This window comes from Penicillium hispanicum (assembly GCF_028827665.1).
Source record: "Penicillium hispanicum strain IBT 35686 chromosome Unknown utg000006l_segment0_segment0, whole genome shotgun sequence".
NCBI lineage: Eukaryota > Fungi > Ascomycota > Eurotiomycetes > Eurotiales > Aspergillaceae > Penicillium > Penicillium hispanicum.
Genome location: NW_026623198.1, coordinates 2,369,358 through 2,382,806, shown reverse-complemented (window position 1 = coordinate 2,382,806; position 13,449 = coordinate 2,369,358). Strand labels below are relative to the sequence as shown.

Sequence of the window (13,449 nt, the reverse complement as noted above, 5' to 3'; positions counted from 1 at the left end):
CAAAAGCATCGATGGATTGAGAGACCGTCTGGAGCAGGATGATGAGTCTCGCATGCCAACTTCAAGCATTGCTCAAGTACAGACGAATTGTCCAAGCCCGAGGCTTCTCTATAGCGGTTACCCTGCGCACATAGCTGTGACTTCAACTCTGAACTGTATCCCGCTGCGGCCTATTGTGGATAAGCTGGTCTTACGCTAGTTATCTCAATTTCTTGAACATGACATCAGGTAAGGTATCATATAATACTTGGCTAACATGAGGTAAACTATCCAGAGTGGATGCAGGGCTATGAAGTCGTCAACCTAGATCCTAACACAATTAAAGAAGAGATGCCATGGCAAAGACTCGTGGAAGATATGAGCAATAAGATACAGCCATGGGGATTAAACATCAGGCATCAAATGAGCTTTTGAAAGGGGAACTTCTTCTATTTTACCGCTGAGCGTTGTGCTGCTACTCGATATACCAGATGATCCTTTTTGGAATTAGAAGGAGCCCTGTAAAGGCGATAGATATTCAAGTGGGACATGGTAACGGAACAATACATGGGTTGTGTATGGTCTGAATCTCAAGAGTGGGGTATTATTTACACGAGTGTTAAAGAAACAGGAGCAATGAAAGACAACGCTTGGCAACACTAGCATAAAGACACATGATTGAAGCTTCGATATGAATGCAATAAGCACGCTACGAGTCAGGCCTGCTCTCGAGAGAATCAGCATCCTTCTTTGCCTCAGTATGACCAGCACCAGGTGAGGATGAAGAATGACGCAGACCACTGTTAATCTGCGCTGCGATCTGGGACTGTTTGAACTTCTCAAAGCTCTCGACATCTTGGCGCTGAGCAGCCCAGAGGTCGTCTACCGTGTTCCCCAGCTTTTCAAAAGCCACGTCGGCATCGACACTGTCGAAGGGGGACTGGGATTGTTGTTCATGAAGATGCTCGAGTCTCTTGCGGAGAACTGCGAGATGTGAATCATCATCTTCGTCGCGATCACCTTGGCCAGCGGGCGGGTTGAGGAAGTCGCGCCGGAGATTTTGACCCAAACGATGAAGATGACCTTCTTCCGATGTCATGGCACGAGCATGGAGAGAAGTCATGGAACTGGTTCGGGACAGATGGATGGCGTATTGATCAGTTTCTTCATCGTCGACCGCATTTTCGTTTTCCATCATGCTGCCGCTCAAGTTACCACCCAAAGTGCCTGAACCCGTAACTTCCTCGCCGGAATGTTGGGAGATATTGTCTGGAAGTGAAGAGGGAGGCTGGGAGGCCAATCGCGTTTCGGGGTATTCATCCTCAAAGCGCTGGATCATCCTATGCAGCGTAAAGTCCAGGAATTGCAGACGCCCTGTGGTGAGAAATTGAATCAGCATATTGCGCACTATTCTAACCCAGATGTTTTGACAGAGGTACTCACGGTAGTTCGCGTCGTTACCAGCTCGGTCTTCACGAATAAGGGCCGACTGAATCCTCGTCCGGATGTTGCGAGCCGATTCGAGCAAGTTCCTCGACATGACACGAGGCTTCTTGGTAACGACACCTCTTGATTTCCGACGTCGGGGCGTGGTAGTGCCACTTGCAGGTGCAGATTGGTCCCCCAGAAGTTCGCTCCCATGCTGATCCAAATTTCCAAGACAAACACCTAGCGCCTTCACCACGCCAGTCCCGCCAATAACGTAGTCTTCGTCAGGGGCTGGATCATATTCTATGTCACATGGCTCGTCAAAGCCACTGCCGTTCCCGACAATATGTTGTAAGATTCCTGGTACTGCAGGATCCTTACTAGGTGATGTAATCGATTCTGATATCTCTTCGGCAATTTCACCACCCTCGAGATTGCGAAGCGAGTAGGCAACAATCTGAGAGGCGAGTGCTTTCACAACTTCATTATTCTCCGCAGTGGGCACATCGATATCCACAGCGATGATGGTCTTCGACACACGAACAGCAGCCATCATCGAAGCATAGACGGCACACGCTTCTTCCTGGACAACGGGGTCCACGGCAGAGGCCAAAGACTCAATCTGCGGGTTCTCTAGAATATTCAGATGGCATAGACTGGGGCACTCCGGTAGAATCTCAGCCAAGCCAATAGCATGATCTGGCGACAAATTCACATCGGCGAGGTGGATTCGTTTCAGGGACGACATCCTTGGTAGAAAACGCCGGAAAGCTCCCAGGGCATTTGGCTGCAGCGAGAACAGCTCAGGATTGTGGGAGAAGTCAATGAAGCGAAGGTTGCGCACCTGACTGAGGGCGTGCAGCAACGGACAGATCACCAAAGGGTTCAGAGCGCAATCAGCCAGACTCAGCGCGAAGAACGGCTGTTCGGGGTCAAGAGCAGCGGCGATGAGATCGAGATCACTCTTGATAGGATTTCCTCCCAGATCTAAACCTTCACACTGCCCGGCTTTGAGGTATTCAACCACGTGTTCCAAGCCTTCTCTCGTAATATCATTATTCGCAATTCCTAGTCGCCGCAACCCCATTTGCGTGGCTGCTTCACATATCTTTTTGACTTGCTCAGCTGAGGGTTTACACTCGCTCAGTAAGAGTTCTTCAAGATGATCGCCACTGAAGCGCTCCGATAAGGCTTCGGCAAAGGTGTCGCAGACGTCATGGGCAGAAGTCTGGAATGAGGCTTGGGACGAAACTTGGGATGATGAGCTATCGACTGAAGGCCGGGGCTGAGGAAAGGGAATGCCTGACAAATCGATGGCCTTGAGTGATTTTGCCAGATGAATAAAGAGCCCAATATGGCGCCATCCTTCTCGACCGATCTTCGGGTTGTTCTTCAAAGAGAGCTTTTCGACGACTCCCCACCGTTCATCTTTCATGATCAGTGACTCTGACTTCCGAGCCCGTCTCCGGCGATAGCGCATCTGTTCGACAGTTTTAGTCGACAGTAATCCGGCCAGAATAGCTCGCACAGACTCATCCGTCAAGGCACAATTCTCAAGGATGAGCTTGCGGACTGGAACGACGGCAAGCCAGTCACTCAGGGTCGCAATGTCTTGCGAGGTCATAGGAAAGTTGCTGAGATCAAGTGCCGCCACAGTGCCCGGAGATTCCGCCAAAGTTGAAGAGGGCGAGGAAATTTCATCAACTACTCTTTTGAGAACTGGGCTCTCTCGCAGTTGGCAGCAACGGCGGTAGATGCGGACAGGGTCGGTAGTGGGATGGCTTTGAGTCTTGGAGCGAGAGGTACCAGGCACTACAGGACGATCATCGTCATTCTCCGCATCTAGCTGTAACGGGATGGAGCCATTTGCAACAGCTTGTCTCCGCTTGCGCTCTTTGCGTTCCTTCCGTTCTTCTTCCGAGCGTTTCTTCTTTTCTTGCTTGCGGGTGGGGTCCTTTGCTTCACCGTTCGGCTTAGCATCGGCTGGAATTTTTGTGCTATCGATGGCCTGCGCCGGGGGAGGGGATGGAGTGTCCGGAGGACTGGGCACTTGAGTTGGTGTGGCCAAAGATGCTGGTGCGTCAGCCGGTGCGTCAACCGATTTCGGTATCGACGTTGATGATTCCTTCTCAGCGGCTGCCGCTTGGGGGCTCTTCAGAGCCTCAGCCTCCTCCTCCCCCTTCTCCTTAGTCTCGGCTTTGGCATTAGCTTTCGTATCGGTCTTCTTTGACTTGTGGCGATTAGACTCGGGCAGAGGCTGTCGGAGTTGACTGATCGGAGGCGCATCCTCGTCGGAATCACGATGGGAGACGCCGGCAATTTCCACATCAACGCAGAATGCGACACGGTGAAGTTTTGCTTGATCGAGGTCTGAGATTTTGCATCGGTCGCGACTCTGGTCGAGGTTCATCACGCGCCGCGGACAGATACTTCCGTTCGCGGGTAGCTTGGGCAAACCACCCGAATTAGACGAGAATTTGCGCAGTGCATTGTGGATGAATGAGGGGCCTTTCGGTGAGGTAGAAGTAAAAGGATTCGAGTCGTCCTTCTTCTCTTCTTCCTTGTCCTTCGGAGAGAAAGCAGCCCCAAAGGGATTGTGGGTATCGAGAGGAGATGCCGCTTTAGGGCTTGACGGACCTCCTTTGAGACTCGACTGCGACGGTGGAGTTGAGCCGGAGGAGAATTTCGAGCTTAAGTTTGATATCCACGAATTCCTGCGCCCTCCGACAGGCTTGGGAGCGCTCTTCTGCGCCACTGGCGATGGGGTTGCAGGCTTTTGCTCTTTCTGCTCCGCAGGCTTATCATCCGTATGCGGTTTCGATTCGGTCTGGTCCTTATCATTTTGCGAATGGCGGTTCGGGTCCGAACCGGGGGAGGAGACTGGGCGTGCGGGACTGCTATTAGAGCGAGATCGGCGTCGCGAGGTAGGTGGTGCGGTCGGGGAGTCCTTGTCAGCAGTAGACCTGTCGCTGACCATGGACGACACCGATTTTGTGCGTGACAAATGATCTGAAGGCAAACGTGTTAGAGACTGCGTGCCCACTGTCGCTCAAGAGCCTCCGGCCGATTCCGCCCCGCGGGTTGTACCCCAAGTCACTACCGACACCCAAGTGGGACTTGCCTTTCTGCGAATGATGGAGCCAGCTCACGTCCACCGTCTGAACACCCTCCATCTTGGTTTCTCCTCGGGAAGTTTCACGGTTGAGGACAGTTAGGACAGGTTCAGGACAGTTAGGACAGGCAGAGGCCTGCGGCGACGGTTGAGCAACGGTGGTGGCGCGGAATCTCAGTAGATCGAATGACGGGGTAAGCCTAGATCGGATGATGCATAGTTGGCTGATCCCCCACTTTGTACGGTTTATTATAGGCCAGCAATGATCCCAGTCCAATTTCAGGTCCTCGGCACTCGCAGGGAGTGGATGCGACGAGCTGAAATTCCGGTATGCGACCGAGTAATGTTCCCGATGGTCGAAGTTGAGGTTGAGGCACGCTATAGGTGACGGTGCACGGATCTCGCCATCAAGGTACGACTGAAGGACGGCATGATATGAGGAGAGGGCGAAATCGGCAGTGGAAAAGTCTGAGAGGCCAAGCCAAGGAGAACCAGGAGAAATGGAGGCACTGGAAGCGACCGGACGGGGAAGATTAAGCATCGCCAGGTGACATAATCGCCCCCGAACGCAAAGGTAAATGGAGAGGGAGAGGCACGTGAGGTCACATACGCATTCTCTGAGTGGTCCAGCGCAAGGTTGAGTCCGGAGTCCTTGACTCCGGACTCCGTCGATAGTACGGGACTAGCACGAGTAAGTGCCAAAAGCTACAGGCACAGCTAGTAGAGTATGGACCAAGTGGAGGAATATGATGGACTGGGTGAGCCTTGTGCGGGCTCGTAACTGCTGGTCCATTCCGGGGCCCCTGAACGCCCGGTAGATCCATTTCTGGGACGCCGGCCGAGACCTTGTAACACAGAGAGCGGGTATCTGCAGGAGAAGGGAGTATAGAGGAAAAAGACACACAATGAGGAAGATCCCCCCACCCTAAAAAAAACGCCTTCCAGCCCAAGAAAATCGAGGGCCCAATCAAACCTCGGGAACAAGCAAGAAAACTCCGCCGCACACTATGCAACACAAAAAGGAAGTCAAAAGGAAAATCGATACTAATAATGAGCAAATGTCGTCACCGCGTGAATCCCGCAGTCCAATTCCGCCTGCAGTCTCCCCACTATTCCGCGCTAGGCACGTCCTTGAGGATCTCCCACCCATATTCCTCCTCGGGGTTCTCGGGCTCCATTCCAAGCGCATTGCGGTATGCGCGAACCTCGTTCTGCAGACCGGCGATGACCCGGAGGGGCAGCTCCTCTTCCTCTGAGCGGAGTCGATGAGCGGTCCGGATCATCTCAGCGCACTTCATGGTTTGTGCATGCCAGTAATCGCGGTCCAGCCGGCTTTCCAGGTGGGCGTCCCGTTCGGCCTGGAGGAGATTGTTGTAGTGGCTCTTTTGGTAAAGGTAATGCATGTTGTTGTTCTGGCAGTAGTTGCGGATCTGCTCCACCATTGTGCCCATGCCGGCCTCGTAGTCGCCGATCAATTTGGTGTTCTCCAATTGTTCATGCTTGAGTTCTTCGACCAGTCGCTTTTCCTTGGCGAGGGCACGTTCCAGCTCAGAAATCCGGGCGGCTGTGAGAAATACGTCAGTAATCATAGCGGGCCTGCAGAGGACGATGTCATCAACACACCAGAGATTTCGCCGTTGATCTGCTGCATCGCTGAGCTAGCATTGTCGGAGGACCCATGTTTCTGTGAACCCACATCAGCTTAGACTCTGCCTCCCATTCGAGGTTTTGATCCGATCATACCATAATCTCTTCTGCACTCGATACGATATTCTTTGTCACTTCCCGATTATTCTTCAACACATCGCTCAGCTCCAGCACCATCTCGTAGAGGTGGTGAAGATCCATCTGATGGCCTGCGTTCATGGACATGCCGCCGTTCATGGCCGCCATACCACCTCCGTTGATCTGGGAGGAGTGAGAAACTGCGGGAGACATGGACTGGCGCGGGATGTTCATGTTGGGGGCGCCAGGGGAATTTTCTGCGTAGCCCGAGAACATGCCCGGGCCCGGGCTGTTGCCGGACATTCCCGCACTACTGTTCATAGAGATGTCGGCGGCCGCAAAGGCACGGTTGAGCTCGTCAAGTTGGGGGTCGTAAGGATTGAAAGAGCGCGAGGTGCCGTTATCTTCGTCGAACCAGGAGGCGTGGTGTTCAACGCCCAAGACCTCCTTTTGAAACTTCTCAAGGTCACGGCGAGTAACGTGGGTGGAACGACGGCGGTGCCCACGCGTGAAAGGTGCCTTGGAAGAGGAGGGAGGAGTGGCGCCCTCGATGATGGCGGCGCAAGGGTCAACTGGATGAGCAGGGGCAGGATCAATCGCGGTGTCGTTCCAGTACTCGAGCTCGGCGGTCGTGGAGGCCGGAGCGCTGTTGTGATGGTGGTTGGAGTGGCTGCCCACACCATGCCCAATCGGGTTAGCCCCCACGCGCGAGTTTAACCCGACCAGGCGCTTCATCCTGTCCAGAGCACTCATCTATGCTCCCAGGGCGAGATACAGGCGAGAGAGTCGGCGGTGTATCCTGGCATGTTCGTTTTCGAGGCGCGAGGCCGACGTGTTCGAATCTCGGGTGTAGGCGTAATAGATCGATGGAAGGGTGCAATTTCAAGGAACCGGTGAACTTTCTCATTGCCTTGATCGCACCTGCTGCACCACTCCGCCGGTCGGTTCTGCAAGTTCTGCAAGCGTGAGTGGATTCGCAAAGTGTGCGCCTTCCCCTTGCGCTAGTCTGGACCCAGCGCTATTTATCATGCTCGGAAGTCTACCTAGGTAGTGTGGGAACGAGAAAAACTCTACGTGAATGGCTCGCGGCCATGGTTACAGTAGGTGCCAGGATTCTAAATCTGCAGTGCTAGCCTCATATCAACCCGCAGGGATCAGGGTAGGTGAAGGGGAATCATGTCAAAGTATTATTCAGAAATTAGTTCGTCAAAGTCATACCCCCGAGTTCAGCAAGGCTTCCAGCCGCCGGTCGGACCCTGGAAGCAAGTATTCTTGTCCCTGTTGGATGTGGCCGCTTTTCTTCTGTTGAGAAACCCTTCCTCCGACACGCGCAACGAGCATACGCATCTTCTCTATCTCCTGTACGAGTTCTCCATCTCGAGTCACCAGGTTTGGTTGAATATTCTGTTGAGGCTGTTGCAATGGCTCGATGAGGCGTTGCAGATGCTGGAGCTGATCAAGGCGTCGTTGCCGCTGCTGCCGCTGCTGGTCTAGACTGGCGAGTCGCTCCCGGAGCTCCTGGTATCTGTACCACAGGGGTTAGCCAGATGGAACTATAATCGGAGAAAATCCAGATGTATTCGAAGGCGAACCTTGCACTTTCACCGTCATTGGTGCCTTGGGACTGTAGATCCAATGGCAGATTGATGATATTCCTGGGTCGTGTTAGTTTGTATATCCTCGGACAAGGCTTGTCGTACGAAGGATCTGGTGGGTTTACATGTGTCTAGACAAATCTGCTGTTTTCTCTATCCCATATGAGAAAGCAGCTTTACTCCGCGACTCCTGATTGACCGAAGACCAGTAGAGCGTAGCAATCTGGTGGGCGATATGGTGAATCGCTTGCGAGGAGTAAACGACGCGATTGTGTTGCTTCGCAGCCGCATTTACTAGTAGCGGTTTAGTTCTAATTAAATGTGGATGCGTATACCGAGGCCACGCAGTATCCAAGGGGAAGGGGTGATACCTTTGTGCAGTACATCTTCAATCACCTTCTCACTTAGATCGCCCTCCTCGGTGTCCACCGCATAATTTCGCCAGTCTTCGGGTAGCTCGAAGTTCTCAGAAAGAATACGAACTTGACCACGAATAAATGCGGACTTCAATTCAGATATTGTGCGAGTCGAATCCATCTCGTGGATGAAATAGAAGGAACCTTCATCGTTTGTTCCCGCGTAGTGATGTGCCCTCCATCCAAAACGCGTCCTCGCGCTTATCGATAAGATCACGTGTGATGCGACAGCACGAATGGTAAGAGTTGCGATTGCTAAAAAACGCATATTTTGGAGCTTGATTTCAATTGGTGGAGGAGGTACTCTCATATACATCTCCAACCCCCTCAATTTATTCAGCATTGCAATATTGGATGGCGAACAACGGTCCCTCGGTCTCCAACCACCCCGTACCTCGGCAATACCACATTGCCTCGATGGAACCCGACTTCTCCGCAAGGACTTGATGATAAAGCTACCCCACCAAAGCGAGAAGGCCATTCTACCTAGACTCATTGAACCTGAAGATTGATTCCTTTGTTCTCTCACGGATATATCAAGATGGCGGAGACCAAGAGGCCCGTGGGCCTTCTTTTCGACATTGGGGGCGTGTGTGTACGTATCTATGTACACCTGATTAAACGCCGAGGAGGGTATCGCTAATAGTGCCACAGGTTCTCTCCCCATTTCAAGCGATTCTCGACTATGAGATATCACGAAACGTTCCCCCGGGGTGGGTGAACTTTAGTATCTCGAGGACGTCGCCCAACGGGAGCTGGCATAAGCTTGAGCGAGGCGAAATCACCATGGATGCCGACTTCTTCGCGGGATTCAATCAGGATCTACGAAATCCTGCCCTATGGAAGCAGTTCCACGAGCAACTACAGAAGAGGAAGGGTGCGAGCGGCACGCCCTCCATCCCCCCACTCCCGGAGGTGGATGCCGAGTGGCTCTTCTGGGAGATGATGAGAATATCTCGCACACCAGACCCATATATGTTTCCAGCCTTGAAGAAGATACGAGAGTCGGGCCAGTATCTAATGGGTGCTCTGTCCAATACCACCAAGTTTCCGGAGGGGCATCCGTATAACGGCGATTCCACCGGGGTCAAATCGCAATTTGATTTCTTTATCTCGTCTGCACACACCGGACTTCGCAAGCCAGATCCTAAGATCTACGAGGTTGCATTACAGGAGATGGATAGCCTGGCCAAGAAACGTGGACTGATGGGGGTTCAGCCGGCGGATATTGTCTTCTTTGACGACATTGGCGAGAACTGTAAAGCCGCGAAGAGAGCAGGTATGCGAACTGTCAAAGTGACGCTTGGAAAGACAGAGGATGTAGTCAAGGAGCTGGAGCAACTCACTGGTCTCGAGTTGTTAGAAAGCGACAAGGCCCGACTATAGGGACAGAACCGGGTATATTACAGGAGCTTCGTTTTTCTGTTCCTTCACGACAGATACATACTCTAGAACAGAATAAAGAGCAAGATGGTAAATAAGGGAGCATGCACAAAGCCGAGAGAATTGCTGATGAGTTGGGGCTTAAGCCATTCCCGAGTTCGCACGGAGTTCCCGTGGCCTCGTCGCCAACCGCACTTTTGGCGGGATGAAGTCGCCCGCTAAGCGAAATCCCCCACAAAGGAACAAGGCCGCCGCGCAAAATTTCTCCTTCCTCCTCAACCGACCTTAGGCTTCAGCACCGACAACCGTCAAAATGGTGAGTGTGTTTGCCAGCGAAGATGGTTGATTCCAATCTGCTTGAAAATATTCTTCTCTTCCCTCCGGCCTCGCTCGGAGCCGGGTCTTTGCAAGATGCTTCGGACAAAATTTTCTGAAGCGCAAATTGCTGACTCGCGATTTTCCCTCTTGTAGCCTTTCACCAAGCTTGTCAAGAACGATGCGTACTTCAGGTAAGCGACATATTCTTCCCTCTGGATCTGGGTCGGTAATTGGGCTCGTGCTGACTTTTTCCAGTCGCTACCAGACTAAGTACCGCCGCCGCCGCGAGGGTAAGACCGATTACTACGCCCGCAAGCGCTTGATCACCCAGGCCAAGAACAAGTACAATGCCCCCAAGTACCGCATGGTCGTCCGCTTCACCAACCGCGACATCATCACCCAGATCGTCTACTCTGAGATCTCCGGCGACAAGGTCTTCTGCTCTGCCTACGCCCACGAGCTGAAGCGCTACGGTATCAACCAGGGCCTGACCAACTGGTCTGCTGCCTACGCCACCGGTCTGCTCTTGGCCCGCCGCACCCTGAGCAAACTCGGCCTCGCTGAGCAGTTCCCTGGTGTCGAGGAGGTTACTGGCGAGCACTCTCTCGTCGAGGCCGTCGAGACCGAGGATGGCGAGCGCCGTCCCTTCAAGGCCTTCCTTGACGTCGGTCTTGTCCGTACCTCTACCGGTCACCGTGTATTCGGTGCCATGAAGGGTGCTTCCGACGGTGGTATCTTCATCCCTCACTCCGACCGCCGTTTCCCCGGATACGACATTGAATCCGAGGAGCTCGATGCCGACCTGCTCCGCAACTACATCTTCGGTGGACACGTCTCTGAGTACATGGAGACCCTCGCCGATGAGGATGAGGAGCGCTTCAAGTCCCAGTTCGCCAAGTACCTCGAGGAGGAGATCGATGCTGGTGACCTCGAGGAGCTCTACCAGGAGGCCCACAGCGCCATCCGCGAGGATCCCTTCAAGAAGGACGAAGAGGCCGGCCCCAAGAAGTCCAAGGAGGAGTGGAAGGCCGAGGCCAAGAAGTACAAGGTCAACAAGCTCTCCCGCGCCGAGAAGAAGGCCCGTGTCCAGGAGAAGATCCGCGAGCTTGCTGCTTAAGCGAGTGGTCGGTTTTCTTGACGAGTTCTTCGGTGCGTCTCATAGCCTCAAAAAAGTTCCAACCAAATTGAACATGAGGGAACTGGCTCTGCCAGTCGGCGTTTCTTCTTTTTCAGATGTGATGTAGATGATGGATCATGGCTCATACCACTTTTGTTACGTTCAAGGGGTCTTTTCTTCGGGAGCAATTAGTTCGGTGTTTATCCAAGGCAATTTCTTTCCACAGTTCTAACTGCTCCAATGGTCATGCAATCCCATCGTTCCCTCAAGTGCTTCCCTCGCTGCGATGTTCTTGGAATGGAAATCGTAGGTTTTCACTCGTATCTGGTAAACCTATGTACGGCTCCTGGCCACATAAGGTCTTATGGCTCCGTTGGTTTCTTTGGTCTGCGGTCCTGATCCTGGACTGTCGATCTAACCATGATGGCAACCTCACACTGTCTCCTACCCGCCACGTGACTGACACCTGAATGAAACCCATCATCATTCATCACTCTTCGCATTTCTTTTCGATAATTCGTTCCTGAGCCATGAAGATATATCTCATCCGGCATGCGGAGACAGTCCACAATGTAGCTCAGGCATAGTGAGTAACCAGACTCCGGAGACTCCGATTACCGGTTCCCAGCTTGTTTGAACTGACCTCGCGAACAGTGCCGGCACCACTGACTCGGCTCTGACGAACCACGGTGTGCTTCAGATAGACCATCTGGCCCGTGGCTTTGCATCCAAATCTATCTACTTCGAATATGTGTTTTCTTCAGATCTGAGGCGAGCTCGCGATACAGCGGAAGGTATTTGCCGCCTGCAACCAGCTCCTCTTGACCCCATTATAGCACCAAACCTCAGAGAAAAGGATTTTGGTTCACTGGAGGGACTCCATTTCAATGCTCCTAGTGCCTCATCTCGACATAGTGAGACATGGTCTGCCAGACCAATGAATATATCTTCGTCGGCACACGTCGAGAGTGAGTCGGTAGTCTCAATGAAGCGACGGGCCAATTCGTTCCTTAATGAGCATCTCATACCTTTGATGCTTGAGCGGCCAAATTTGCGAAGCAATGTGGCTATTGTTGCTCATGGCATCATTCTCCGTGTCCTTTGGGGTTGCCTTGTCGAGATCTTCGATCCCATAAGCATCTCTCTGGCGACCGGCGATTCTTCGATAGATGATGGACCGGCAGCCTTTATCACACCAGGCTGGTCAAATACAGGCGTAATGGAGTTATTGATTGAACCAAGTCCGGCATTGTCGACTACTCAAGATTCGGCCCCGAGTCCTTCGGCAGGATCAGCCATAGATGCTCAACCGCCAGCAGAGAATACCCCCGCTTTCAATTATTTACTACATGGCTGGTCCATGAAGATCCTGTCGATCAACAACAAGGTGCATCTCGCGGGTTTGCATCGGACACGTGGAGGAATTGGCAGTGCTTCACACGACACAAGGCAGAAGAAGATCGATCATTTTTTCAAACAGGAAGGCTTCGAATAAGTACGAATAGAAACAGAAGAGCCGTGGTAAACAATGAATGCATCGCCCATTTACTATTTTACTTCGTTCCAAATAATACGATCATTCGGTGTAAAACACCTCATCCAATACTTTCCACCAACCAGGACCGTCGGCACTGCTCACTGCGCGCGGGATAGGGCTCTCCTATCATAAAATCAGGGTGTTGGTCAGGTGAATCGGAATGAACCGAGGGTTAACGATAATACCTGCATCCCATCAGTCATAGCCCACCACTCCCGCACCTTGGGATTCGCTCGCATGCGCTCCATATCACTCTCGAAGTCTGTACCGACGTACTTGAAAGTCGCAAATAGAGTACGGTCGTTATCGAAGAAGATGGAATCTAAAAGTATGCCATCGTCGCGTGGTCAGCTAATGGAGCGTAATAGGCCAGAGCAAATAAAGAGGCTCGATTCCCACAGTCCTTGATATTGCAGTCCTTGATCTGTTGCAAAACTTCTGACCAGACATTGGCATGGCATTCTTTGTACGCAGCCACGGCGGCAGGCTTCAGATGAACGATCTGGGCGATGCGGCGGGCCGGAGACATTTCCAGTGGAGAGTGACGTGAGGGCAGATCCAAGGTAATTGCGCGAGACAATGGTTTTGGAAAAGGAAAGAATGAAAGATCTCTAAGAGCATCACGCACGAGATCCAACAAGCCTGGTTATTTGCCTTGCGGATCTCGCCGCAGTGTTAGCCCGCTCTCGGGGTATGCTAACCCGAAGCCCGTGCTCTCGGCATGCGAGAGTTGAAATCCGCATCAGACAGAATGTTATTTATGCAAGGAAACTGGCGACATCATAATATAAAGGGACGGCTAGACAAAAAGAGTGTTTATATTGAATCGGAGCATTGCT

General features: G+C 52.4%; 7 protein-coding genes across 7 annotated transcripts; 3 read left to right on the top strand and 4 right to left on the bottom strand.

The window, feature by feature from the left end:
• Window positions 1–688: 688 nt before the first annotated feature.
• N7459_007229 (putative cell wall biogenesis protein Mhp1) lies at window positions 689–4,580 on the bottom strand (the record flags this gene model as incomplete). Its single annotated transcript, XM_056946397.1, has 2 exons — window positions 689–4,416; window positions 4,451–4,580. 2 exons carry the CDS (start codon window positions 4,578–4,580, stop codon window positions 689–691), a joined length of 3,858 nt encoding a protein of 1,285 aa, XP_056798396.1.
• A 1,048-nt stretch (window positions 4,581–5,628) lies between these two features.
• On the bottom strand, window positions 5,629–6,997 carry N7459_007228 (uncharacterized protein; the record flags this gene model as incomplete). Its single annotated transcript, XM_056946396.1, has 3 exons — window positions 5,629–6,083; window positions 6,143–6,203; window positions 6,263–6,997. 3 exons carry the CDS (start codon window positions 6,995–6,997, stop codon window positions 5,629–5,631), a joined length of 1,251 nt encoding a protein of 416 aa, XP_056798395.1.
• Window positions 6,998–7,456: 459 nt separating this feature from the next.
• Window positions 7,457–8,376, bottom strand: N7459_007227 (kinetochore subunit FTA4 family protein; the record flags this gene model as incomplete). The annotated part of the gene is made up of 3 exons (XM_056946395.1): window positions 7,457–7,769; window positions 7,965–8,133; window positions 8,244–8,376. The coding sequence occupies 3 exons, from the start codon at window positions 8,374–8,376 to the stop codon at window positions 7,457–7,459; spliced, it is 615 nt and encodes a 204-aa protein (XP_056798394.1).
• Window positions 8,377–8,796: 420 nt separating this feature from the next.
• Window positions 8,797–9,641, top strand: N7459_007226 (HAD family hydrolase; the record flags this gene model as incomplete). The annotated part of the gene is made up of 2 exons (XM_056946394.1): window positions 8,797–8,850; window positions 8,910–9,641. 2 exons carry the CDS (start codon window positions 8,797–8,799, stop codon window positions 9,639–9,641), a joined length of 786 nt encoding a protein of 261 aa, XP_056798393.1.
• A 275-nt stretch (window positions 9,642–9,916) lies between these two features.
• On the top strand, window positions 9,917–11,073 carry N7459_007225 (60S ribosomal protein uL18; the record flags this gene model as incomplete). Its single annotated transcript, XM_056946393.1, has 3 exons — window positions 9,917–9,954; window positions 10,110–10,147; window positions 10,212–11,073. The coding sequence occupies exons 1-3, from the start codon at window positions 9,952–9,954 to the stop codon at window positions 11,071–11,073; spliced, it is 903 nt and encodes a 300-aa protein (XP_056798392.1). The 5' UTR covers window positions 9,917–9,951.
• Window positions 11,074–11,603: 530 nt separating this feature from the next.
• On the top strand, window positions 11,604–12,568 carry N7459_007224 (phosphoglycerate mutase; the record flags this gene model as incomplete). The annotated part of the gene is made up of 2 exons (XM_056946392.1): window positions 11,604–11,659; window positions 11,728–12,568. The coding sequence occupies 2 exons, from the start codon at window positions 11,604–11,606 to the stop codon at window positions 12,566–12,568; spliced, it is 897 nt and encodes a 298-aa protein (XP_056798391.1).
• Window positions 12,569–12,649: 81 nt separating this feature from the next.
• Window positions 12,650–13,139, bottom strand: N7459_007223 (L-rhamnose mutarotase; the record flags this gene model as incomplete). Its single annotated transcript, XM_056946391.1, has 3 exons — window positions 12,650–12,733; window positions 12,796–12,932; window positions 13,010–13,139. The coding sequence occupies 3 exons, from the start codon at window positions 13,137–13,139 to the stop codon at window positions 12,650–12,652; spliced, it is 351 nt and encodes a 116-aa protein (XP_056798390.1).
• Window positions 13,140–13,449: the final 310 nt, after the last annotated feature.